The sequence below is a fragment of the Canis lupus genome, chromosome X, assembly GCF_011100685.1.
Source record: "Canis lupus familiaris isolate Mischka breed German Shepherd chromosome X, alternate assembly UU_Cfam_GSD_1.0, whole genome shotgun sequence".
Classification (NCBI taxonomy): domain Eukaryota; kingdom Metazoa; phylum Chordata; class Mammalia; order Carnivora; family Canidae; genus Canis; species Canis lupus.
In genome coordinates this window covers 26585544-26613176 of record NC_049260.1, presented here as the reverse complement: position 1 = coordinate 26613176, position 27633 = coordinate 26585544, and the positions used below count along the sequence as shown (strand labels likewise).

The window sequence follows — 27633 nt, the reverse complement described above, 5'->3', positions numbered from 1 at the left end:
CCAGAAGCCCCCCTCCAGGCCCACTTTCCAGTCATTACCCACCCTCCAAGGGTAACCACTATCTTGAATTTGAACACCATAAATTAATCTGGCCTATTTATGTACTTCATGTAAATGGAATCTTATAGCATGTATTCTCTTGTGTCTCGCTTTTTAAAACTCACATTCATCCATAGTGTCATATGAAGTTCATTCTCATTGCTATATTGTATTCCACTATGTGACTATGCTGTGATTTATATGTTCTATTGCTGATTGACACTGATACAAAGAATCATATTAGAAACATTTTAAAATGTGTCTTTTGGTGAATATATGTATACATCCCTTTTAGAAATACATCAAAAATGGTATTTCTGGGTCATTAGGTATGCATGTGTTCAGCTTGTATACATTCGGCCAGTTTCTCAATGTGGTTGTACCACTTTACATTCCCATCAGCAAAGCAAGAGAGTTCTAGTTGCTTTACATCCTCCTCCATGCTGGTGTTGTCTGTCTTTCTCATTCTGGTGGGTGTGCATAGCTAAATTTTACAGACTGTATCAAGCCCGATGATCTTCAAATCTGTGCTCTAACTTTTCCTCCCTTCTTAATGTTGTATTCTATTTAGATTTTCTTAATCCTGGATTTAATCTATTCATTTCTGAGATTAATTCATTCTTATAAATTGCACTACAGGTTTTATGGAACAATATGAGTTATAAATACAATGTGTGTATACACAGATAAGAATCCTCAACTTAGTGGTACCATTATCAAAAATCCTAGAGTCTTCTCTTTCCTCCAGTTCTCACATCTACTTGGTTGAAAAGTAGAATTGATTGTATCATGTAACCTGTCTTGGGTTCAACTGTGCCACCAATTCCCAGTGCTGCTTTCTTAATTCAGGCTTTCATCCTCTCTCTCTGTTTTTTTTTTTTTTCAAAGATACTTACAGCACAAAGGATCTGGTTTTTTTATTGAAGTACAGTTGACACACAATGTTACATTAGTTTCAGGTGTTCAACATAGCAATTGGACAACTCTATAAGCTATGCTGTGCTCACCACAAGTGTAGCTCCCGTCTGTCACCACAGAACGCTACTAGAATACCATTGACTGTATTCCCTCTGCTGAACTTTTTTTTTTTCCTGTAACTTACTCAGTCCATAACTGGAAGCCTGTGCCTCCCACTTCCCTTCACCCATTTTGCCCAGCCTCTCTTAACTAGACTATTTTAATAGTCTACTTGGCATACATTTCCATTCTGCCTCATACCTTCTTTCCCATGCGTGTTTCTTTCCACTCCAAATTAAATTCTCTTTAAAAAGAGAAATATTCACAAGTACAGATGATGCCAATTTTTTTTCTTGTCTTCCCATCATATGAGGAAAGGCTTCTAAGGGATGAGAGTAATGCTACCTGTAAGGATGTAGATTCCCATACTAGAGTCTTGATAGTAACTCAAGAATGGGATTTGATATTCTAGTGTGGAGAATATATTTTCTTTTTCTTTTTTTAAGATTTTATTTATCTGAGAGAGAGCATGAGAAGGGGAGGGGCAGAGAGAGAGAGAGATAGAGAGAGAGAGAATCTCAAACAGATTCCCCACTAAGCACAGAGATCACGCAGGGCTCGATCCCAGGACCCTGAGATCATGACTGAGCTGAAGTCAGACGCTTAAACTGCTGAGCCACCCAAGTACCCGGAGACAGTAATATTTTCTGAATATTAACCTTCCTGAGATACAAAAGGCAATATTGGCCCAACTCTTTTTTGAATTCCAAAAAGAGGATAATCTGATTGTATAACACAGCAGTATGTTAACATTTAAAAATCTGTGCTTTAGTAAATTATTAATATGAGAGATTAGCTCACAGAGTCAACTTAAGAAACTTTGCTTCTGTTCTTCATGTACTAACAAAAACATACATAAAACCTGGTGAATTAAACCTAGTTAACTCTTCATTGCCATGGCTGTTCCTTAATCCCAGTAGGTCAAACCACCTTTCCCTTTTGCTTCCTTTTTCATGTCTCTGCTTCTGTACTCACAATCTATCTGATACTGTGTTTCCTCATATATGAGTCTATCTTCCCTCACACACACACACACACACACACACACACACACACTCTAGATTCCCCTTAAAGTCTACACTATATTTGGGTGGCCCTGGTCATAGAACCTGGTTGCTGAAATTAAACTATTTCCATGTCCATCCTCCAGACACTTTCTAGGTTTTACTAATAGTAAAGAAGAGTGAAAAGAGTTTAACTGATTGGTGGGCGCCTGGGGGCCTTAGTCGGTTAAGTGTCTGCCTTTGGCTCAGGTCATGATTCCAGGGTTCTGGGATCGAGCCCAGAGTGGGCTTTCTGCTCAGTAGAGAGATTCTCCCTCTCCCTCTGCCCCTCCTCCTGCTTGTGCTCTCTGTCAAATAAATAAAATCTTTTTAAAGAAAGAGTTTAACTAATAGGCAAAGACATACATAAGTGCCCAATAAATACATCACGATCATAGTCATCTGAAGAAATGAATATAGGGAAATATGTAATAGAGAAATTTATTCTAGGTACAGCACATGAAAAAAAATTCTCAGGGATCCGTGAATAAATTGAAATTCCTTACATTCATATTCCTTTTATCTTCAAAAACAACAACGACAAAATAAAGCCTTGACAAAAAGAAACCAGAGCTAGAGTACAAGATTCAGCCCTTGGTAAATCATTAAGTGGTTAAATTGGTTTTAACCTTCATTTCCCCCTTTATGGATTCCAGTCCGTGTCTGCCCCTGGGGAGTCCTGATGACACCCTGGCTGTTGAAGGCCTGTCTCCAAGAGGACTTCTCCATCAGGGTGCAGGGGATCTTTGTCTCCCACTGTCTCTGGCCAAACCCACATTCACTGTTTCTCTCACTACTCCAGGGTTCTGCTCCTTGACAATACGAACGTGAATACACCTTTGAACATGTGTGTATAGTATGGATATTTTAACCTCGGCCCCCCCAAGTATGATAGCAAAACAGTGCACATTTTACTCCTATCACAGGCTTGCGGTTACTGATTTATCTTGCAAAAAAAATCTTACTTTATTTTACCCACTTGCTTCCTTCTTAGATGTAAAAAACAGAAGAAGGAAAGGCTCCTTTTGCAAATTGCTAAAAAGGCAAGACAAACTCTGAGACCGCTCATTTCCCCTCATACAGCAGTCTAAAAATGGCAAGTGAAAGTGTCTATGCTGAATTTATTTTGTGCTGTGTTCCCAACAGTATTCCTGGACATACTGGGTTCTCTTTTAAGGAATTGTGACTGCACAACAGGCTACTTTGCACTAACATAGCATCCCCCAGGCCTTCAGATCGCTTTCCCAGTCATTATGTCATTTGACCCACAGGATGGCCCAATGCAGTAGTATCTGAATTTTACAGATGAGTCAACAGAGATCCAGAGGGGTTAAGTGGCCTCTAAGGGGCAGAATTGGTCCGGAGCTCTGCCTTGCTCGCCTTCATGCCTCTGCCGAATATACAGCTACGCTGGCTAAAGATCAAAAAACTGCTTTAGATTCTGGTAGATATTCATCTCAAAGGGAGGGGGAAAAAACACTGGTGTCTTCATTTGATAACATTTGAATATTAGATCTTCCTTACCTGTTTCAATTTAGGATGACTTCTTTGTTCACTTAATTGACTGGTAATTCCTTTGTTTACTTTCCTCCCCCCCACCCCATCTCAAGAACCAAGTCAGAAGTATTAAAAATGGTTACATTAGCATTTAACTTTTTTTTTTTTTATGAAATTCGAGTGTTTCAGAACGGGTAATTTAGGCAGGCATGTATGTAGAATTTTGCATTTTAATTAAAAAGCCTCAAAATGAAATGAACTTCTGACAGTAACAGATGACTACTTCTAAAAGCTGCGTTGCTATTTGATATATGTTCAGTGTTTTCTTGTGGATAATAAGTCCTACGACTTGTTTCAAGAAAAGTGACAGGACTAAAACAATTAAAAAAGACAAAGCTGCTCTTTTTTAATCATATGCTCATAAATAAAACTGGGTTGCGAATTATTTCCAGAGAAGCAATTGACAAAGTGTAAGTAAATCACTCTAAGAACTAAAGCTGTCTTGCTTTTTTTTCTGAATGTTCAAACCAAACCTGTATCCTTGTCCAATTATGAATTTCTTTTGACAAATAAATATTTACAAAGTGTGAAATATAGACTTTGTGCACTTCCTAAGGCCAAATCATATTGTAAAAACTAAAATTTAATATTTTCTCTCACCTCAAATACACCGAAATCAGAACATAACTTAAAAATCATTCTCTCTTGCAGCAGACTGTCCATTAATCATTCTTTAGATAATATTGGCTTTGTGAGTTTTCAGGTAGAAAGAAAAACTGTAATTTCTAGATCAGAAAATATGAGTATTTATGGATTTGAGGAAAACAATAACATCTGGCAAAAGAGAATTTTCTGTAAGCCCCATTATGAAGTCAAGAAGGACAGCTCTTTCAACACCTCCCCGCACCCCCCATTTTCCTGTGGAAATCCTTTATGTGGTAAAGGGTTTGACTGGGTAGATCCAAGGGTTAATTTACTTGTGGTCTGGGAGAAGACTGAGACTTGCCTTATTATTTATTTACTTTTTTTTTTAATGTGGTGTGTGGAAGGAAGGTAAAAAGAGGACCCAGAATGAATTCACTAATTGGGGTTTTCACCTGCTGTGAGTCTAATCGAATACAAAGCCTTATTTGTAGCTGAAGAGGAAGGGAGATTATGCAGAGTGTCAGAATTTCTGCCTAGTTTTGAAATTCCTGTTATTTGGCACAATCGTTTGGGAAAGGCAGACAGATAGTTATAGCTTTGAGCCGTTGTTAAGGTAGACCAGGAATGCTGTCATCGTTCTGCTGGAACCACCTTAACCAGTTACCCATTTCTAGCAAGTGGCAGTGAGTTTTCTATACACGGGGTAGCGCTGTAGCCTCGGGCTAATAGGTACCCAGGAAGCAACCACTGGCCTGTGAGGTTAATGAAGTGTGGCTTTATTTTAGTGAAGATGCTAAACTTCACATCTTTTCAGATGTTCGGTGTGATATAGGTGGCTCTGGGAAGCTTTGAAAAATCTTATTAAAAGAAAACTGCATGGAAGGGAAGCCGAATTCGACTGGGAACCCATTTGGTGAAATCTCTGGTTTGGATGGCAGCTGGCTCAGAGAACTTTCCTCAGCCTGGCTTACTCTGTCTCCCTGCAGGGGAAGGGCCTGAAAAAAATAGGCTTTTGTGTGGGTGTGAAGTACTCTGTGTCTGAATGTAGAGGCCTCTTCATTTACTAGTTAATGTGAACTGACTGGATATTCTGATATCCAGAAGATGCTGGTTTTCAGATTGATCTAAAGAGATAGTTACACATATTTTAATTAGTACACCATGGTATTTGCCCCAACTAGCAGTGACTCACCCACCACTGTAAGCATCTATTGGATGGCCAAGTCACTGTTCAGGCCTCATACTTGTACCATGCACAGAGAAACATGGAATCGTTCCGCATTTGCTAATGTGCAAATGCTGAAGTTTTACTGTAAAATATGTATTATGCTTAACGGAAGGAGTACCTCCCCTCCAAATGATTTTTATAAAACGATGCAGGTGATAGTAAAGATTGGCTAGGGAACACAAAGCAGCTCTGCTAGAGATTCTTGGAGCTAGAGGTAGCTGGCCTCTTGGGGGCAGGGAAGCCACTCACAGCCATCTCCCCGCAAGTGCCAAGTGCCGGGTGCAAACCATTCCCTGTCCTGTCCCTTTCTGCTCCTCATTTTGCAAGGGAAAAATCTGGCCCACACTGAACCGCAAGCAGCCTAAGAAGAAAAGGATGTATTTGTGGAAGATCAGAGCAGCTTGGCCTCTGCCCTAGGCCTTTCGCACCCTCCAAGCAGGCACGGTATGGGGCTCATCCAAACCCATGACCCTACAGCACTGACTTGTCACACCAGCAGCCCTAGTGCAGATATCTTCCCTCCAAGCTCCAGACTCAGATGTCCAACTGCCTTTGCATCACACCTCAGACTCATCATGCTTCGGACTGAATTGGTCCTCTCTCCCTGACCCTCTTCTGCCTGAACCTGCCCCCTCCTCCTGACATTCCTGGCTTGGCGAATATTACTCATCCAGGTTTGGGATTCACCCTAGAGCAGTGACTCAACCTTGGCCGCCTAGGAGAATCCTCTTAAAAATCCCGTGGAGACAGAACATGAGAGACTCCTAACTCTGGGAAAAGAACAAGGGGTGGTGGAAACAGAGGTGGGCGGGGGGTGGGGGTGACTGGGTGACGGGCACTGAGGGGGGCACTTGATGGGATGAGCACTGGGTGTTTTGCTATATGTTGGCAAATTGAACAACAATAAAAAAAAAAAATCCCATGCCGAGGCCAATGAGATCAGAATTGTGGGGTGGTGAGACGCACTGGTGGCCAAGCTTGAGGCCCACGGTCCTCCGTCTTCCCTTTCTTCCATCCGTGCATCTCATCAGCCATGACTCCCGTAGTGTTTAGCCTTCTTATTTCTCTACTCGCTGCCACTGTTGCTCAGCTCCTTGTCATACTGCAGTCTGCTTGTATCTGGTTGCCTAATTCCAGACTCTTCTGACCCAGCCCCCACTCCATTTTCCTGAGTGCTTTTTCTAAAAGGCGAATACAAGGGAACCACACTCGTGCTTGAATTCACACCTTGCAGGACACAGGTCAAACTTTGAATCCTCATGCTAGGTCCTTCTCAATTTGCCCACCTACTGAATCTCTCTTTTGACATTCTCTCCCAAAGATCAAATAGACCCGACCCCCTCCCCCAAACTCTTGAAAAGAAAAAGCTCTTTGTGGCCTCTTTACCTTCACACCTGCTGTTATCACCATTCATTATCCTTGATTTGCCTTTACCCCCAACGGACCAGCAGCTCCTTTTGGACCTACAGAGGAGGCTTCTAGAAAGAGCTGTTCAGTGAATGAAAGCAGTCTTCTTTTTGGCTCCAACAGGTGGAGTTAACTTATTCCTCCATCAGGAGTCCCCACTCAGCATCCAATTTAGTGACCCAGAGGGTGGCTTTGACTGGATGGCTTCCTGTTTGGTCAGGAGCCTGGGAAAAATAGATGATACATTCAGAAGTGGTACTTGAAAAGAATGTAAGAAGAAGGCTATTTACAAAAACAAGAGCAGTGTCAGGGGGAGGACAAGAGCAAAGGGAGGACCTGGAAATTGCTGTTGCTTTGGGAATGACCACCTGGCAAGACTTGTGGCTGTGAGTAAAGGAACTTAGCCACTGCCAGGTCGAAGGCCAACAGGAGGGAGCCTGGGGAGTAAATACACAAATCTCTCTCTCCTCCTGCCCTCTATCTCCTACTGTAGGCTCTTCCTCATGGCCTGCCCCAGGCTAAAAGCAAAAGAAAGCCAAACAACTTGAGAGAGCCTGACTGATGACATCCCTGGAGGTCTGACCTCCCGGGGCACAGAGCCCAGTAGAAAAGGGCAGAGAATAGAGCTGGAGGGGAGGATGAGGGGATATCCAGCACAGTCTCTTAGGTCAGAGAGGTCCTCAGTTTTCTAAGTACATGCAACATTTAAGGGGTTCATAGACTGGAGTTTGGGGTATGGAAAAATGTACTGGGTCACCTTCCTGCACCTTATTCCATCTCATTCCTTCCTTAACCCTATTTATAGCAAACCTGTTCTCCTCTGCTGTCAGACAGCAGTGAGATTGCTTATGAGTACATAAAAGAAAAAAAATACAGATCTTCCCCCACAATAAAAGAGGCCGCATCTCCCCATGGCAGCATAGTAGAGTGGCATAGGCCTCAGAGCAAAACTCCCTGCTCCAGTCCTTGCACGGTCACATTCTCACCATGGTATCCAGATGAGCATAGCTTGTGGTAAATTCTGGAGTCAGAATTGCAACTTGTTTTTCCTGGTGGCAGAGCCCCATGTTCCATTCAGGTCTCCAATTCACATCAAAACAGGAATAACAGCTACTATAAACAATGTATTTTCATACACAGCATCATTATAGAATTTATATATGAAATGAAGATATATGTTACGGTCTTTTCTCAATGCCTTTTCCTAACAAGCAAAATTCATCATCTAACTGAAACTGACAGTAAAACAGTTACTGTGATGCCCGTGTCATTTCTTAATAATACTTTGAGTATTTAATTTCTAAAATAACATCAAGAGTTGGGAACAAGTCTTCAAGTGCCTATAACTCCAGTCTAAAAAAGAACTTAAAGATGTATTTTTGAGGATTGCCATCTGTCAAATTTAAGAAAACAAATCTGAATAGCGATTTCTTATTTTCCATTCTTTTTTGTTGTCCAACGAATGGTTCCTAATAGTTTTCTAGGTGAACAGTGAGGAAATAGACTTGAGCCTTTCTATTCTAGAGAAACGTATCAGCACTCCTGAATCTTCCGTGGGCAATTTAAAAGTGCAAAACAAACAAACAAAACAGAATAAAATGAGAAAGGAGAAGCCTGACAAAGCACAAGTGTTGCAGACCTTTAAAGGATTGATTTCTGATGTGTACAAATGCCCAGGCCGTGAGGTTTGTGTCTTTTCATTGAAATAAACATAAACAGTATTTAAGTGATTTGCCCCATTGACACGGAGATTTCGTCCCTGATTAATAGCAAAGGCCACAACTTCCTCATGCCAGAATACTAATCCTTCTCCCCCAACAAAGACAGGGGCAGACCTAGAATCTGCAGCTTGATCAAGGGACAACCTCACCCAAAGGGAATCCTAGTGTGCCCCCCTCAGACCATAATAGAAGCTGCCTCCACCACTCACTGGCACAAAATTGCTAAAAGACAGCATTAATAAGTCTCAATTTAGGAGGCAAAATGCCAGCAGAAGGGCTATATTTGCTTTAAAATAGCAAAACCAATCCTACCTACATGCACAAGTCTTCTGTGATAATGTTTACATTTTTATTTGGCTTGTCAAGGGTAATGAAGAAACTTGGCACCCCTTTTCTCTTGTGTTCATGTAGTTTAGTTCTTGCCTCTTTCGTCCTGCTGTTGCAGACAGTAAAGGGAGATTGGTGTCCACGGTGTCCCTTCAGCTCAAACGTTCTATGGGGAGAAAACGTGGAGCAAAAAAAAAAAAAAAAAAAAAAGAGGATATTTAAAAAGAAAAAAGGGGAACACGTTTTAAACTGTAAACTGAAGTGGAATGAATCAACCAGAAGAGAGAGTGCAAAGGAAGTAGTTGAAAGAAGATAAGAAGAAAAGCAGGCCAACAGAATAAATGAGCAAAGGGAGACAATAAAATCACTAAGGGAGTTCATCTTAAAATACTCGTGGGACTCTCATCGAAGATCTTATGTGAAGGTCACGAAAACTTACTGCGCTAATGAAGGCTTTCTTTGCAGAATATTCCCAGGCTTGGAATGATTTTGCATAGTTAACCTGCCTCGTCATATGGCAAACTTTAAGATTAGCAACATTGGAACTGTCCAGGCCCTGCCACTTTGCCCATCAGATGTTCCATTGGAAATGGTTTCCTTTCAGATTCCTTGAAAATAACAGCAAAAGACCAAGTGTGCCACACCATTGGTGGTGGTGTTTTCTTCAGAGTCTATGCCAGTGGTTCTCAAACTTCAGTGTGCTCTTTTCTGAATCAGTCGGTCTGGGCTGGGACCTCTGGCATCCTTACTCCTCAAAAGTCCGCAGGCGATGCCGGTCTTGCCCCCTGTACTTTGAGAACCACAGCTGTTTGACACATACGGATGCTTCCGAAGAAGCCCGTTTAGCCCCGGACGAGCATAACCTGAATTTCATGTCCTTACAGCCCTACCACTTTAATCTTCGACTGAGGGAAAGCGGTGAGGGGAGAGAACTCTGTGATTTTTCTCTCTCAGATTCTCTGAAAAAGAAAACTCTGAGCCCGCACACTTAATTATCTGCAGTGAGGTCATTTGCACCTTGGTCATTTATTTAGGCAACAAGTAGGCTCGCTGGAGGTTTAAAGACAGTGCTCGCAGGGCGCTGTGCGGCTTTCAGGTTCCCAGGACCACCTTAAGTCCCTTCCTCTGTCGGCCTTTTCTCTTTCCTTTCCGTTTGGCCAGGCTGAGCCCCGGCGCCGGTCTCCGGGAGCCCGGGATCCCAGGTCGCTAGGTGGGGGCGGAGCCCGGCCCGGCCCCGCCCCGTCTGCCTGCAGCGCCCCCTCCCCGCCCGCCTGCCCGCGCCGGCTCCTCCGCAGTGCTTTCTGCTGCGAGCCTGGGCGGCGGCGGCGCTCGACTTTCGGGGAGCCCGGCGGTTCTGGGAAGCTCACTCCTCCGCTCGCGCCTTCCTTCGCCCGCGGAGCCCTTGCAACCATGAGGGAGCAGCTCAAAGGGTGAGTGCATCACGGCCCCCTCGGATCGCCGCAGTCCGTGCACTTGTGGCACGAGCAGTGGGCGAACGCGGGCGGCCAAAACTTGGACGAGCGCAGCGGCCGGCCGGACTCCGGGCGTCGGGGCGCCTCCCCCGCGGGTCCTTGCTGCGCCGCTGCAGGTGCGTCCCCGGGGCTTCCCCCTCGGCGCCAGGCAAGCGGGGAGCCCCCTTCCTCGCCTTTGGGATGGGCTCGGAGAGAGAAAGCTGATTTCTCGCCGTGCCCAGAGGGGACGGCGCGTTCCCCACACGGGGATTGGGGCCGCGGGAGCTTCTTGCTCCTTTCCGGGCTGTGTGGACGTGAGCCAGACCGGCTGTTCCTAAATCGTCGCTCGACCTCGCGGAGGGAAGGGGCGCGCGAGGCTTTACCTTCCATTGCGCCGCAAGTGCCAAAAGGTCAACTTTCTGCCTGATTTCTTCCGAGGATTCCAACTGACATTCCCCTTGTTGGATTTTCTACTGTGCTCCTTCCATGCCCCAAGACTTGCAGAAATCAGGAAGGAGAGAGAAAGCAATTAAAGCCCAGAAGTCCAGGATTTGACACAGAGAGAGGATCAAGGGTTTTTGTTATAGTGGGGGTTTTTTGGTTTTATTTTTTGGGTTTTTGTTTTGTTTTGTTTTGTTTTGGCTTTGCCCTCTGGGGTTGATTGAGTGTGCAATCATTTCTGGGTGTCCTCTCGTGTTTCTCCAGGTGTCTGTGCTGGTCTTTAGGCGAAGTTTGTCATTCCAGATCTGATCTTGGCAACGAAAAGGGCAGGACACTTTGTTTATCTCCGTTAAATTGGAAGTTAAGTTTGAGGCTTAAATTGAAAGGGTTCAGTTGCCTGATGGAGGCATAATATTAATTATAAAATGCTTTAACATCATGAAAACAAAATGCATCCGATTTAAGTGGCAAACCCAAGTCTTTAGGTGAAAACTACATTCTTCCCCAGCCCGGAAAGCTCCTCTTGGTCCGCCTGCTTTGTTATCCTTGTCACCTCTCATCACCCCCCCCACCCCATCACCCTTTCTCTTTTGCCTGGATTTCTTATTTCCTTGTGCCACATCCCTTCTTTGCAGGATACAGTTGCTCTTGGAGAAGCAAGAGGAGCAAATGAAACAACACGCTTACGGGAAAGGTCTCTGACCCTTGAGCACCGTGGAATTGGTTTCAGCCAGTGTTGTTTGATCTTGGATTGGACACGACCCTGAAGTGAAATTGCTTTGGCCAAAGTTGAGGGTGGGTGGGATTTAAGCCCAAAAAGCAAATAGAGGGAGGACAAGTAACAGCTGGCACAATCACCAAGGCAATCATCTTTGGCCTGGCTTGAGCCAAACAGAATAAAATGTTAAATATCCCAGGGAACAAGAAGTGGGGACTAGAATAGGATTTCTGATACTGAGATTGACACCCGCACCCCAGCCCACTCCCCACGATAGCAGAAACTTTTAAATATATTTTCCCATTCCCACCCTGCCAGTATTCCAGCAGTGCACGCCAAGTTCAACATTCAGCATGCAAATGCCAAGGTTCCTCTAGAAAAAGAGTCTGATCCCCAGATTAAAGGGAAATGATTTTGTGTGTGTGGATCAATGGGCTCCAGATTATATATGAAGCCAAACTCTAATCCTCTGCAAATCGCAAGAGAACGGTACCTTTTTATACCGCTGCATAGCGATTAGTTTCCTCCCCGGGAAGTAGTGGAGAGATATTTTTTAGAAAGGCAACTGTTTGGAATATTTTCAGTACCCAATAACAGTGGTGGCAGAAGAAATCTTATTTTAATTAGGCAACTGCCATTTCCCCTGCGAGAGAAGTAGAAATTTGTTACTTTTTGTAAGTGTTTAATGTTTGTTTTTAAGAAACTAAAAAAGCAATTCCAATAAGTCTGATTATTCCAGCACTGACAGCAGGAACAGCTCTGAGGCAGTTATAATAACCTTGCACACTACTTGAAACTAAAGAAGGTGAGAGAAAATTTAAATTGTATGGTAGGAAATTAGGTCAGCCCTGTGCTCAGTAGAGTAATACTTTAATTTCTTATTATTGACAAGTGGGTGTTGCCGGGGTCTTTCCTCACATCCAGTGATTTTGTATTTTAATTTGCATCAGGTTCCTGTCACAGACCCGAATAAAAGGGGAAGGAGAGATTATTGGAGTTTGTACATATTTGAAAAAGAGGGGAAGTCAGAGTTTGAAGGCTGTTCGGAAAGGCATATCTGCCAGGCTTTGGAACCATCAGGGCCAAAATCAATAACATTTTTTAAAGACTTTAAGAGCTTTTTAAAGATTATTTATGAAGCTCGTCACTGTCTTAATGGGCATGCAGAATTTTGATCTACGTCGAATATTGTTATCCTCAGAAGACTGAACAAAGATGTACCCGTTCACTTGTGAACAGGTTTCAGAGTTTCCTTCGGGGTTGGAGAGCGAGTTTCTGATGCGATGTGAAAAGTGAAATACAAAAAAGAGACACTTACCAAGAACGGCACCATCCACACTCCCACCACCGGCTCCCCAGCACAGCATCTCTCTCTCTCTCTCTCTCTCTCTCTCTCAATGTTTTCTGTAGATTCCAGGTAGACCTGAGCTGCATCTCCTGGAGTTACTGAGAATTCTCTCCTGTTTTTGAAGATAGACACAGAGTAATAAATACAGCTATAAAATTTTTGTTGATCACCAGCAAAAAAAAAAAAAAAAATGGGTTTGTCCTTTAAGGCAGGATATGGATAGGAGTCACGCAGATTTGTGCCTACCGGGGCCTCCTGCCCATATTCATCTTCTCTTTCTCTTCTGGGGGTTCGATATGTCTCACGAGGGCTTTGAATTCACCGCATGCTGAAAACACCCACATCCAGTGAAGCGAACATTTGGCTCATCTTATAGTTACCAAAGAATCGGAAGTCATTGGAGCTGGGTTGTCAATCGTTCTTAACATTAAATGATGATGAGATTATTTTTCTATTTGTGAGGATTAGTCACACCCTTTATTCTTTTCTTCTTTCCACTTGCGCTCACTTCTCTTGCTTGGTTCTGGTTTGCAACTGAAGTGAAACTAAGGCTGTAAAGATGAAATACAAATCTGTTTTCTAGTTACTTGGCATTGCTTAAAAAGAAAAGGGTTGCATGTTGGAGGGCAAGGAGGTAAAGGGCTTTTGCATTTGTTGGAGTTCATTTAGCTAGGTTACTCAAGACCCTCCAGCATCACAGGTAGGTGGGAAAATGAGCCCCTGGAAAGGTCCAGTATCTAATAACCTGTGAAGTGAGGATACAATTGGGGGTTTAGAATTTCTGCTATCTTCCAGCAAAGGAAACAACACTTTAGCTAAGGACTGATGGATTAAAACAGAATTTTGGAAGTCCTTCTCACAATTTTGAACCACTGGCATAATTTCCTTAGAAAGGTAGAAATGTTGGTGGATCAAGAGTCGTGAGGTTTATTTTGGAGAGAGGCAGCTACAAGAAGCTTGCTTGCACTCCACGTGGGGATCCCCCTGTCCCTTGTATGCAAGTTTCTCTTTCCTTGGGGAATGGCGTTTGGTACAAGTCACCGTGTTCTTCCCACTTGAAGTCCATTACAGATGCTGTCTTTTCAGAGTGCCTGTCTGTGTTTCTGTCTGATTAGGTTTATCAGAGCAGACAGATATTTTCCTGGCCATCTATTGAAGATGTTGCAGTCCTCCCACACATCGTGGAGAGGGGACTTTATTATCATGCATTGTGTGTATGTATTAAGGGCCTAAATATGTGGACACATGTGCTTTCCCATGCTTTTCCCTTCCCCTCTCCCTGGCATTCCCATATGTGTAGCCCTGGGAAATGACAGAGGCCTAAATGCAGGGTGGTCTTTCCTTGCTGGGTACTTGTGTACAGAATTGGTACACAATCACTTTCTGAGCTAAAAAACACCCAAGAACAAGCAACACTTTTTCCGTGAAGCTGCAAGCTGCAGCCTCCTTGTGCTGTGCATATAAAGTACCAGTTCCGCCCACCTCTTCTCCAGATCATAAACCAGCTTGGTTGTGGTGCTTCCTAAAACCCCGAAAGCACGGAGGACTGCATGCATCTTCTGCTCTCCTTGCCCTTTAAGACCGACGTCACTCTGGTACATTCCCTGGCCGGAGAAGCCCCTGTTGCACTCCTCAAATGTGAATTGCCTCTTGCAGAAGAGTAAACCAGAAATGAACATGTCGAGAGTCCGAAAGGGCCCTTTGCAAATGAGCGTGGTCTTGTAACTTTCTTTACGAAGTCTTCCCGGTTCCATCACTGGATGGTCAATATCAGAGGGGATGGTCTTGGAAGGTGTACAGTTTGGGGAATTTCCACATGCTTTGTGACAGATTTTCATATTTTACAAACCACAACAAGTATTACTCCTTTTAACTTTTTTTTTAAACAAGCAAACAAACAGAGGTAATTCACATGGAGTGTTTTTTGTTCTCTACAAGATGCCTTAGGCTTGCTTACCACAGGTGGATCCTCATCTATGGTGTCATCAACTAATAAAAAGCCACTTTTAGCGGCTGTTAATTTGGGGACAACATAATAATAAAAGCAACCATTCATTGAGCACCAGAACTTGCTGGTCACCTAATCCCTTAAGTCTCCCAAGTGAGCAGGCTTGCCCTGGATTGTGCAGTGAGTGGGGCACAGAGCCAGGATCCAGACCTCAGCTTGAAAATCTGTGTTGAGGTCGCTTGACCTTGTTGCCTCCCCAAACTCTTTTTTCCGGGCGAGGCATCTGCACTTGGTGTTTGCCTTGAAGAGTCCACCTATTAGGATTTCTCTCCTCTCCAGCCTCGCCCTTCCCCTGAAGATTCTCAATAGGCTGTGCCCAGGACTCCTGAAATACCTACTTTTGGGGTTGCATTTTACCCTATCAGAGCCCGTCATGTAATCCCTGAAAACTGGAAATCCGACGCTCTGGTGATTTATGCAGATGGGCCAAAGTGAGGAAAAGTATATGTGGTTATCTCTCCTGGATTTAGTCATGCAACTGAATTAGGAACAAAGGTGTTTTGTTCTTTTTGTGGCGGGAGCTGATAGCTGGCAACTGCACTTAACTGAACTGCAAGAAATGGGGGAGAACTGTGAATGCTTCATTCAGGCCCAAGTAAATATAGGGAAAGGTGGAGTGGTGTGTGGAGTACTGAGTAAAAAAGACACTTGAGAAGTGAGACACGGGGAGAGAGGGAAGGTAGGATAGATTGGTCAGGCACTGGCTAGACCTTAAGCCCTTGAAGTGAAATGCAGTCCTCGTGGGTATGAGACCTGGATACGCAGAAGAAGGAGTAATGGAAAAATGTCAAGGGCAGTGAAAGCCAGTGAGAAGTGAGGCAATTTATTTATTGAACCGATGTTCTGTGTCTCTTTGACAGGTTTGAGTACCACTTGTCCGTGTCCCTTCCAACAGGTCTCCATTGGACAGGTGAAGACATCCTGGGTTTTGATCATTGATTACATAACCAAGTCATTTGGTAATAACAGAAGCACAGTTGCCCTGTGGCACCAAGAAGAAACAAATTCTGGTTCCCAAAGCATGCTCGTGTTGCCTTTTTCCCTTTGAGGGTGAAGGTAGCAGCCTCTCTGCTTATAAGAGACGTTCTTGACGGCGTGATGGAAGCCCTTTGACATAACTATGCCGAGTGAATCAGAAGCAAACCATGCTTTTCCTTCCTCCTTTTCTTTACTACCCATTATAAATTCTAAAGTCTCTCTCTGTGTTTTCTGTTTTAGCCACGAGACCCAAACAACTTGCTGGGACCATCCCAAAATGACAGAGCTCTACCAGTCTTTAGGTAAGGACGTGGCTATGTTTGTGCCAGGTGAAATGACCGGGGACTCGCAGGATAGTTTGTAGTGTCACGTTGTTGGTTGTCTCCATCTCATACTGGATGGTTGAAAAGGTGAAAATAATACCTTTCTACCCAAAACTGACAGCTTTCTTTTTCACAGAGCTTCTTTAAAAATAAGTTTTCGAATGTCATCGATTCCTGAAAATTCAATATACCTGAGAGGGCCAAAGGGTCTCTGTAGTTTTCTTTGCTGTGTAAAAGGATGGAAAAAAAAATACTTGCAATTTATGGCAATTGTTTTTCCCACCAAGAAAGAAAACTGTTTCAAGTTGTTCTTATTGATTTCTTCCCCTTGAAACTCAAGACAGAGCTTTTTGCCAAACCACGAATATTATGGTAGGAATTTTCTGCAGTCTTTCCAGTGCTTATAATTCCCAAGCCTGTCAGGTCATCAGCATGAGCATTTAAATGATTTCTCTACTATGTCTTGTTTTGTGTTTGTGTGAGAGCCTGAGGATTTTCCTCCCCCATCATAAGTTGGGATTTTTTTGAACAGACGCACAGCCTCCAAAGAAAAAAAAACACCCATCGTCCTAATGCTTCGTGAAAGTCCACTCCGTACCGTTTTACATCTTTGGAGAGTAATCTGAAATGAATTATCTTATGTAGTAACTAGTTGTGTGTTTGTTTTGTAATTAAAAAGTACATCTTCTGTACCACTAAAACAGTTTTTTTTAAGTCTGCTTCTTTGTGAATGCACATATTTCCAGACTAAAAGGCACTAGGAGAACTCTTTGGATTTAAAGTTACGTGACAATGCCCATGGGAATCAGGGTGATCAGACAAATTTTCACGTGTGTGTGCTTGTGCACGCGTGTGTATCCATATGTGTGTGTAGCTATTGCTGCCTTGCTGCCATAGGTTCTTATTGTAATGAATTGCAGTTACAGAGACGTGGGGTAGGCGATATTAGTAAAAAAATTGTTTCCCCAGACTTTTTCTAACTATACATGAAATTAGTTCCTTCTAAAAAATCTGAAAAATACAAATAAAAAGCATGAGAAACAAAAGATGTCACTTAAAATTCTACTGGCCAGAGATTTCCAATACGTTTCAATGAATACCATGTCATTTTAGTCTTAGCAGTATGTGTGTGGGGAGTGTGGGGGTTGTATATGCATGCACATATGTACACAACACACTTTTTAAAAATTTCAAGAAAATTGGAATCAGCTAATGTTTAAGTGCTACATTTTCAGCTCTCCCAGAAGGCTTCTGGCTTACAGTGCTGCACTGTTTAGATCACAGGTGGAAAACTTAAATGCTTAATTTTGGCAAATAAGAGAATAGAGGCTTCATCTGAAATAGGCAGCAGCTTTGCTGGGCAAGCAGGCCATCCTAGCCCTGTAATCTTAGGACTTCCCTTTTTTAAGAGAAATGAGAAATCTGTCGATCAAGAGCTCATTTGAACTCTTCTGGGAGACTCCTGATTATAACCCCAGGTTTACACAGACTCAGTCCACATGTGATGTTTTGCCTTTAATCACAGTGATGGGTCATTGTAATATTTGAATTTACTTTTACTTAACATTTTTTATTATAGAATTAATAATTGCTCATATTTTTTAAAGTTTAAAAATATAGACAAGCTAATGAACAAGAAAGAAGAAAAGACAAATCCTCTATAACTCACCTCTTAGAGTTAACTAATGTTTAATAATCCAGTGGGTATCTTCAAGAATTTCTTTCTGTATATGCATTTTCACAAAAGCTAGATAGTGCTGTTTTATAATCAGCTTTTTTTCACCTAAAGGCAATGTACCATGGCCATATTTCCATTTCATTACATTGTATTCTCTACTGGCTTACTTTTAATTGCTCTGTAATGAGAAACCACAAACGTGGTTGATAAAAAGCTAATTATGAACTATCAATGAATAGATGTTTGTACCTTCAGTAGGAATTAAATACACCTTTTATCATCTTATTTCTGAAGTTTTCTCAATAATTCAAATGTGGTGGTAAACTAAAAGCCAGTAATCTGGCGTGATTTTGGACCTTGGGCAAATCATCTGACTTTGGGAGATAATAGAATTCTACAGTTGCAGGGGAATTTAAAGCCCATTTATTACAAACTTTGAGGAAATCAACTTTACTGAGATAATTTACATATCCTAAAATGCAGCCGTCTTAAACGGTCAGCTCCAACCTCCTTTGAAATTCTGTTCTTAGCTATGCCGATAACAACCATCTTGGAAATGAACCAGTGTTGACATTTGTTTTACGTCTTTCTGAAATGAAAATTGCCAGTGTTTTTGTTGCAATCAGATGTTACTTAGGCTAACTTTTACCAAATGGTGACGCATCCAATAACATCTTCCATTTATTGAGAGCGCACTGTGTGCACTGCACGTGGATCACATCCACAACTGTTGTGCACCGTGGATGGTATCAGCATGCATATTTCACAGGGCAGTGAGATTAGGTGCAGAGAAACCATTTATCAGGGCTACACAGCTCTCTGGGGCTACACTGGGATTTGGTCAGGGTCCTCTATTACCATTTTCACTCATCTCATTGATGTTATTCACTCAGTAAAGCATGCCCATGTACGTTACAATGCACCTGCTACAAATATGTACAAATTGACAGTTTCACCTGTAGATAGTTATTTGAATAGTATTTCTGGAACAAACCATTGCATTTCTGTAGACGGTGTAGTAGGTTCCTAGATGGTAGGCAGTGTTCCTTTCAGTTTTGCCGGGCACCGGCAATGGTTGGATGAATGGTTGATTTTCTTTGTTATACGTCTATACCCCTGAGATGACTTACATGATTAACTATTATTTCTGCCTCACTCACCCAGTATAGTGTTTTGAAGTTGAAATATGGGCATTTCATACTGAAAAGAAGCCTTTTATTTCTTTGTAATTTTTATATACTGGCTTATAGTTGCTATTCAACAAAGCAAGGTCCGAGTTGCTACTTTGAGTTCTAGAGTAAATGGTTGGAAGCATTCCTCTGTACTCAGTTCATGAAGGGTATCATGAAAGCAAAACTGGTGTGTGATTGGGTGTGTTAAATGTTTTAGACAATATAGGTCTAAAGTAGATCCCTTACCTAATAGAACTCGAACCTCTTGTCTGTGACATGTTGAAAATACCAAGATGTTGCTTATCCCCTCTCTAGCCCCAATTTCAGACGTTCTCCCCATTGAAGCTACAGTGGTTCACAATGCGGGAAATATTACACATTCCTAAATTTGCCCACTTCTGAGAAGACTTCCATTCTCGAACTGGCCCAAATTCCCCACTAGCCCATTCAACACATGTTTGTTAATGTCCCTTCTCCCCAAAGCATTCAAGTGTTCTCCCTCACGCTCTGCCTGCCGTCTGGACAGAATGCTGGTATAAAGCCAACAACGTTTTGGATGGACCATAACAGTAGTATTTGTGCCCTGACTGATGGAAGGCTGTGATGTTACTTCAAATGTTAATATTTGCATTCTCTAGTTAACAGAATGGTAGGTAATTTTCTTTTTCATCCTTTTTCTTGTGATTTTCTACAATGAGTTTACATTACTTACAATTAGATGTTTAGCATAAAACGTTTCTTCATCATTACCGCCTTCCTTAGTGTCCCTACGGTTGTAACAATTCACCAGTGAGAACCCACGACAGGAAAGCGACAATAGCCACTCACAAACCTCCCCCCGTCCCAACATCACATATGTCTGTATAGAATTTATGTTTAAGTACCCTGATTCCCACAGACTTTGTCAGGTAACTTTTAACACCAAGAGATCGCCTCATGTGTTTTAGTTTCTAAATATGTCCTTCCACAAAAGAGCAGACCTAAAAATTCTTAGTGGTAGAGAAGACATGCCTAACTTTTTGGTTTAAAAAAAATTAGAGATTTCATTTTAAATCATTCTTAACAGACCAAACACAGCTTTCTGGAGTGAACTCTCATCAAATGTTAAAAATATTTTGTGTTTTCACCTTACTTTATAGACTATGTACCTGCCCCTCAAAATTCTAAGTTTAAAGGGGAAAAGTTGTCAGACTTCCACACTAATACAAGAGAAGGCATAATAAGAAATGATGTAAATGTTCACAATGTGACAACCTGACAATCATTAGGAATTTGAGGATTGGAAGGTCTCCAGAAAATTCTTTATGCAACATAAACAGTTTGGCAAAAGTGTGGTCTTGTTTTCACAAGGAGGAAATCAATAAGAACAACCTAAAAACAGTTTTCTTTCAGCATTTTTCTCTGCCCCCAGTGTGGTGGGGTGAGGGGTAAATAAAAAAAAAAAAACCTAAGTTTCCCATACATATTTTTACATGGGCCTTATTAGTATTCCTATCTTTGTAATGAGGCCATGGGACCAACATGTCTAAGAATTTTCTTTATTTTTCTCTTACTTTGGGCTGAGGTGAAGCAGGTTGTTTCCTGAACTTGCTGTGATCATAATTTTTCAAGAAGCACCTTTGGCTGACTCTGCAGACAAACGCATTTCTAAAAGTTGAATCATTCCTATTTTTAAAACTGCATATTCTAGAAAACAAACAACAGGGAAAAGATCCTGCCACCCATTGGTGTCTTACAGGCAGAGTGAGGCAAGCGGTTACCGAGTACAGAGGATCTTGAGATATTTCCTACAAGACCCGCTGGGCCATCCATTTGTTGTTCAAAAGGCGTGTTCTTCATCATTTCTTAGAAGCAATAATCTAGCTGATATGTGAGGTGAATTTCAGGTTTCCTTTAGCATCTTTACAAATATAACGAAAAGACTGTTGTCCCATTATGTTATCTTGGCAATTCAAAAGCTGCAAGTCTGTAAGTCTCCAAAAGCCGTTTACAAAATCAGTAGCTGTTAGATAGTGATGTGCTCCAGGATTTATTTTGAAATATTAATATAAGACTGATTTATGTGAAGTGCCATTAAATGATAAAAAGCCTGTCATTTTCCTCATGATTTATGTCTCGGTGCTTAAGTTCATCACTAAAATTTTTAAGTAAATATTTCTTTTAAAAAGCCCTCACCCCCATAATATGTACTGCTCAGAGATCCTCGAAGAAGGTATTGCTTAGTCTGTCTTACTGGGATCTATTAATTATAAATACAAGAGAATCAGGTAGTCCTCTCCGTGGTTCCCTTCCGAGCTGCACTGTGAGGTGTTTACATTAGTGATCGTGGTGGTACAGGACAGGAAGAGCAGTTTGCAACGGGGACTCGTGGGTAAAAATAAGATAATATGAAAAGAGAATCGTGAAGCTTTAGGGGTTAGCTGAGTATTCCAAACCATTTGCTAAAAATCCATATGCCCCATATGATCTGATGTCACTTATTGCAGTTTCCTTTTTCTGCATTGCAGCCCCTTTAACCTCCAGGGTTTTCTCTAGGAGGATCAGTTGTCATCCTTGCCTGCGGTTCTAGCATGCTTTAGAAGGATCTTGTCGCTCAAATTTTGCAACCCAGGGGCAGCCCCAGTGGCTCAGCGGTTTAGCGCCGCCTTCAGCCCAGGGCGTGACTCACGTCAGGCTCACTGCAGGGAGCCTGCTTCTTCCTCTGCCTGTGCCGCCCGCCCCCCCCCCCATAATTAAATAAATAAAATCTTTAAAAAATTTTTTGCAACCCATTCTCCAGCATGATGTTCACCCAAATGATACGAAAGCTGTCAGTTTTTAGAAATGGATTTTGAGCGTTTTAGGCAATCATAGGGAAAGTGGTCTTAAAAACTCTTGTGATTTGAAGACAGTCCATCAACACGTGGCCCTTAGCCTGGCATCTGTTGCCTGAGAAGAGCTTTAGAATGTTAAAATGAGGGCTTTGGGGATGCCTGGGTGGCTCAGCAGTTGAGCGTCTGCCTTTGGCTCAGGTCCTGATCCCGGGATCTGGGATCGAGTCCCGCATCGGGCTCCTTGCGGGGAGCCTGCTTCTCCCTCTGCCTATGTCTCTGCCTCTCTCTGTGTCTCTTATGAATAAATAAAATATTTAAAAAATAAGATAAAATGAGGGCTTTGTTTTAGGGTCTGGTGGGTCTGAGGCCGGTGGGATTCTTCAGCAGTACAAGTTAAGAGCACCAATCAATTCCCAGTTAAGTCATGAGGCTAAGAGCTTCGTCAAGTTACATGAATAGCATTATTAATAAATGAGCACAGCTGGCCAGATAGTTAGGAACACTCCATAGAAATCCTGAATCTCTTTCCTCAGTCGTCCATGAGGAGGGAATAATACCTTTGAGGTCTACAAGCTCTCCCTCTCTGTCGAACATTCCATTAAGTGCTCCCTCCAGAGGATGCTCTACAGTTAGGAGCTGCGGGATTCTGAACGACTATGAATTCCTTTTGCCTCGGGAGCTTGTCCTCATGCTTTTCTCAGCATATTATGTAAACCGTTCTCAACTAGGCTGCTCAATATTTAGCATATTCTTTTCCTCGTCTCTTGTCTCCAAATCCTTAAGTATTAAAACCTTCTGTATTTTGTTTTTCTCCTACCATAATGCCTTGAACGGGAAAGAATATCTAAATTGAGATTCCAGCTTAGGTGTGACCTTGGGCTAATCTTTTGCTTTTTCTTGGTCTCAGATTTCTGATTCAGCAGGTTGGGCAACGAATCTTCCATCTCTGAATGTCTGGTTTTAATTCAACTCCTGGCCAGAGTATGGTTTGGTCTTGGGAATGCAATGTGCATCTCTCCAATTCCTCTTGGTCACTACCAGCCTGGAAGATGGGAATCATAGGATAATCATACTCATAATAATTGTGCTTTCATTTGCATAGCACTTTACACTGTGTAAAGTTTTCAGAAATAACTGTATTTAATCCTTACATGGCTGTAAATTAGGTCTATAGCTGGCACATGACCTGAATTTCATATTAATTTGTGTCACATCATCTGTCTTGCCTTCCCCTTGAGTATAGTTCCCATTTTTGATTTGGAAAATAATGCTACTGTATCAGTGGATGGGGTAGCTGTTTCCTTCTTTCGTTTTGGACCTGAGCAGGCTGAGGCACAAGACCTGCTTTGACTTATTTGTACTGACATATGGGTAGAAGATAAGGAACCAGGTCTAGAGCACACATTTTATGGCTCCTAGTTTGCTATTCTCAAAGGAATATCCATTACTCCCAGCATGATTTATAAAACTGCTTTATCAGCATAATTAAGCTATGGAATCTCAAATGACGTTCTTTATTCCCTAGCTGACAAAGTTAGCAGTGGAGATTTACTCAGATTTGCAAAATAGAAGACATTAAGGCTGTTATAAATGTTCTTCCTTTACTAGCTGCTTATAAAAAGAAAAAAAAGAGAAATAATCTGTTCTTTTAATGTCAGTTACAATCAATTGATTTTCCCCATTTGTAAAATGGAAATGTAATTTTCAAATCAAAATTTATGGCACTTTAATGGAATATTCTTTTATAATATTTTTTCTCGTTCAAACAACTTGATTTAAAGCTTCTAATTGAGGAACATAAATAAATAGATACTTCCGATCTGCATCTTCTGAAGCTTATTTCAGAGAGGAAACTCAAAAAGATTCTCTCTCAGACTGGTTTACAATTTAAAAGAGCTGCCAAATTGTAGTTTAGTTGATCCAAATAAGAGGAGCATTAAGGTTACACCTGCAGCTCTGAAAAAAGTGCTGGATGTGTACAATTTTATGTAGCTGGGTCTGCAGAAGAAGATTTTTGCACACGGAGTAAAGGCATCTAAAAACGTGTCTGCTCTTATTCAGACACTTCCAATATTTCTTTTTTAAGCACACAAGTCTGATTACCTCTGTACGTCTCTCGGGAGCTGCAATTTTGCTGGAAAGAGATTCGGAACAGTCAGAACACTCACATAAAATAGATAGTGAGTTTTTAAAGTCTGTACCCTCTACGGTAGTAATAAAATGACCTAAAAATATTCTGAAAGACTATCTCATGACATAGTGGATGAATCATTAGCTTATTTATGAATTGGTGATATTCTGTGAGAATGTTTCAGAATTTGCCACTCTACCGTCCTGATCCCTTGCATAACTCCAGGGAAGGCCTCGTGCCCCCTCATAAATTGAAGCTTACGTAACTGGGACATACGTTATATGTGAGTGTGTGTATGTGCAAGCATGGGCATGTGTGGCACACATATATTTATTTATGTACATATTCTTTATCAAGTATCTATTTTGATGGAAAGGCGGTATTTGGCTTTCTCATTCTGTGAAGAGGCTGTCCGTTTTAGAGCAGTGCTTCTCAAACAGATGAAGGGCAATCGTTTTGTTTTTTAAACCGTATATAGGACATTACAGACTTGCAGGTGATGCTGCTGACGCTGACCGGTATGCATTCACACTACATGTCACTCAGCTGCACAGGTTCAGCGACACCCAACCTGATTTGTGCCCTGTTCTGGATGAACCCATTGATCACGCAGTTGGATGTCACGGCAATGACAGGTTGCTGCAAAAGTTACCTAACGTACCCAACTTCCATATTTGTGAAGAACCATAATTTGAGTAGCACTGTTCCAGAGTCGTTAATTTTTGAAAGAATAAATGTCAAATCAAGGGACCTTGGGTGTGTGTTGAGGGGTTCTAATTAATTGACACCAAACAAGAAGACCTAAAAAAAATTGTACTTATGGGATTTTATAGTTCGCCAGTTGAGTCCCATTGAGGCAAAGGAGGGATATATCTTCTTTCCCATTTCATAGACCTTGTTAGCAATTATTTTGGAGGCTGAAGTAATAAAATCGCCCTGTTCCAGAAGAGGTTTGTGTGTTAAGTAGCAGGGCCCTTGCTGCCTAGTTTAATGCCTCCCCCACCCACAGAATTCACTGCAATGTACAGAATGTGATAGTTTTCAAATACAAGTTTGTTTCTGTCCAGAATAGAAAACGTGGTATTGTGCGCCCTTGACGTTATGTGACAAATTCCGTGGGGAACTGATTGATTATACTGTGACTGTACTCTTGTCATTATCTGAGTTTAGGTTGGGAGGTAAGGATATAGCAGCAGAGTTCATTGACTTTGAGACTGGTGAGACGTGGGTTTGAATTCGGCCTCTGCCACCAGTTCTCTGTGGCTAAAGACAAAGGCACTCACGATTTTGAAACCCAACTTCCTGATTTATAAAGTAGCTAGGATGATACTTTCCTTGGAGAGTGTTTTGAGGATTCGAGATAATGTATGTAAAATGACAAAATGTCTAACATAGTAACTTCTCAAGGAATTATAATTGCTGTTAATGATGATGATAATTATGATGATTCACTATTTATTATTCTCGGTGTTATTTTCCTATACCACGTCCTCTGTATCCAAAATCTCTTGAATTCCTGGGGTGCGTAACTGGCTCAGTTGATGGAGCACGTGACTCTTGAACTTGAGGTTGTGAGTTTGAACCCTAGATTGGATGTAGTGATTACTACTACTACTACTAATAATAATAATAATAAATAATTGAAAAAGCAAAATCACAGGGCACCTGGCTGGCTCAGTCGGTGGAATGTGTGACTCTTGATCTGGGGATTGTAAGTTTGAGCCCCACATTGGGAGTAGAGATTACTTTAAAGAAAATCTTTAAAATGAAACCCCCAAACAATAGAATCTCTTGGGTTCCTGGGTTAGGATAGCGAGGGACCCCGAGGTCTAGGTTTTCAAGCCTGACACTCAAGGAGCCACTTAATTCTTCTAAAGTTCTTTACGTCTTAACACAAGGCACAAATGTTCACCTGGTCACAGTGTATCCCAAGTACAAACTTACTTCACTAAGTGCAAATTAGAATAACACATTTTCTACTGTTTTCTTTATCTTCCTTCCAGTTCTAAAATAATACACCTTTTGCAATAGAAAGCAATATACACCATAACTTTTAATCATAAATGCAAATGGCTCTTAATACATATATATGTGTGTGACTTTATAGCTCTCTTTCTACCTCTGTCTTGAAGACCTTAAAAGTTTAAACTAAAGAATCAAATACATGTCATAAAACCACACTGGTAGAGAAACATGCCCAATAATTCATAAGTGAGGAGAAGCCTGTAAAATAACGTGACGCACTAGGAAAGATGGCTGACGTGTAGTAAATGCCTCACAAATGGTGTTGGCACCATTATGGGGAGGAGGGGGCAAGAGAGTGGCTACAGAGGTAAGGAGGGATGACACCATAAGTTTTGTATGACATGTTGAGGATTTTGATGCTCAGATTTTTTATTCAGGTGACACATCCACCAGGGTCTAGCCACTCTCATTTCAAACAGACGGTATTTAATGCAGTGAATTGGTTACCCAGTTATGGAAAAGCGAAGAAGACAGCAAGGAGCCTCTGCTGTACCAGGGCTGGAGGGCAGTGGCTGGAGGTGGTATCACCCGAGCCCCAGAAGCCAAGGCTGTGTGGAGCTGGAACTTGAACCAGTGGCCAGTGGGGACCACTGAGGGAGGGCTTGACCAGAGGGAGCGGAGCCAGGAAGGAGACACAGCCACTGCCAGAGCTTTTGCTGAAGGGAAGGGAAGGGAGAAATCACCTGGCCTCTCCTCTTCTCCGGCCATCTGGTCTTCCGCCAGTACCTCACAGTTGGCCAGATTTCTCTGGAAGTGCACTGGGAAAGGTCAGAGAATGGATTTGAGAAGCAATAGGCAAATGACTCGAGTACAGGAGACCTTGTGGGTGGGGACAATATTTTGTCCATACTGCTCTGCAGGGCTGAGAAAAAACACAAAGCCTTAACTGCTTTTGTAGGGCTTTGGGATGCTGAAGTGACTTTGGGCACGAGAAGGTCACACTAGGTTCCAAGGAAACTGAGCTGAAAACCATGAAAGAGGAGGTGGCGAGAAAAAGAAGTAGTGGTGCAGAAGGCCAAACGCTAGGACTATGCTTCCATGCATTTGATTGTAGTACCTGGATTGTTTATAGTTGTTTGTGCCGAAGTGTCTCAAGGCACACAAACGCATTTCTTTAAAGCAGGACCTGTCTTCCTCATCTTTGTCACTGGTGCCTGGCGCATGATAGCCTCTGAATAAATAAACGTTCGTTGAAGGAAACACCGTAGAACAAGGGAGAGTAATTTTGGTGGGGAAGAAGACAAATACCACTCAAGGAGACAGAAAGATATAAATGATGTTTTCCTAAGGCACATTATGAAACTGGCAAGACGGAACTCTCTGGAGAGAAAGAGGGTTTCGTTGTTGTTGTTTTTTCCAGAAGGTAGATGATAAAGCCTCATGGTAATAAAATTACAGAATATCAATGAAGCTACTGATTTTTCTGACAATTTGATATCTTAGCAAAACCAGGTGAACTGCTCTCCTGGCATTCATTTTGTCCTTCTAGGACAAAAGGGAATAACTGATAACCATGGCAGTAAGAGCCTTGGAAGAGGGCACCTGGGTGGCTCAGTGGTTGAGCATCTGCCTTCAGCTCAGGGTGTGATCCTGGGGTACCGGGATCGAGTCCCACGTCGGGCC

The 27633-nt window shown here is 42.1% G+C and overlaps 1 protein-coding gene across 1 annotated transcript in view; it reads left to right on the top strand.

Moving 5' to 3' along the window:
• DMD (dystrophin) overlaps window positions 1-27633 on the top strand; it is a 2084073-nt gene that overhangs the window by 1926874 nt on the left and 129566 nt on the right. The window contains 1 exon segment of the mRNA NM_001003343.1: window positions 16109-16170. Within this exon segment, the coding sequence (NP_001003343.1) occupies window positions 16109-16170 (62 nt within the window).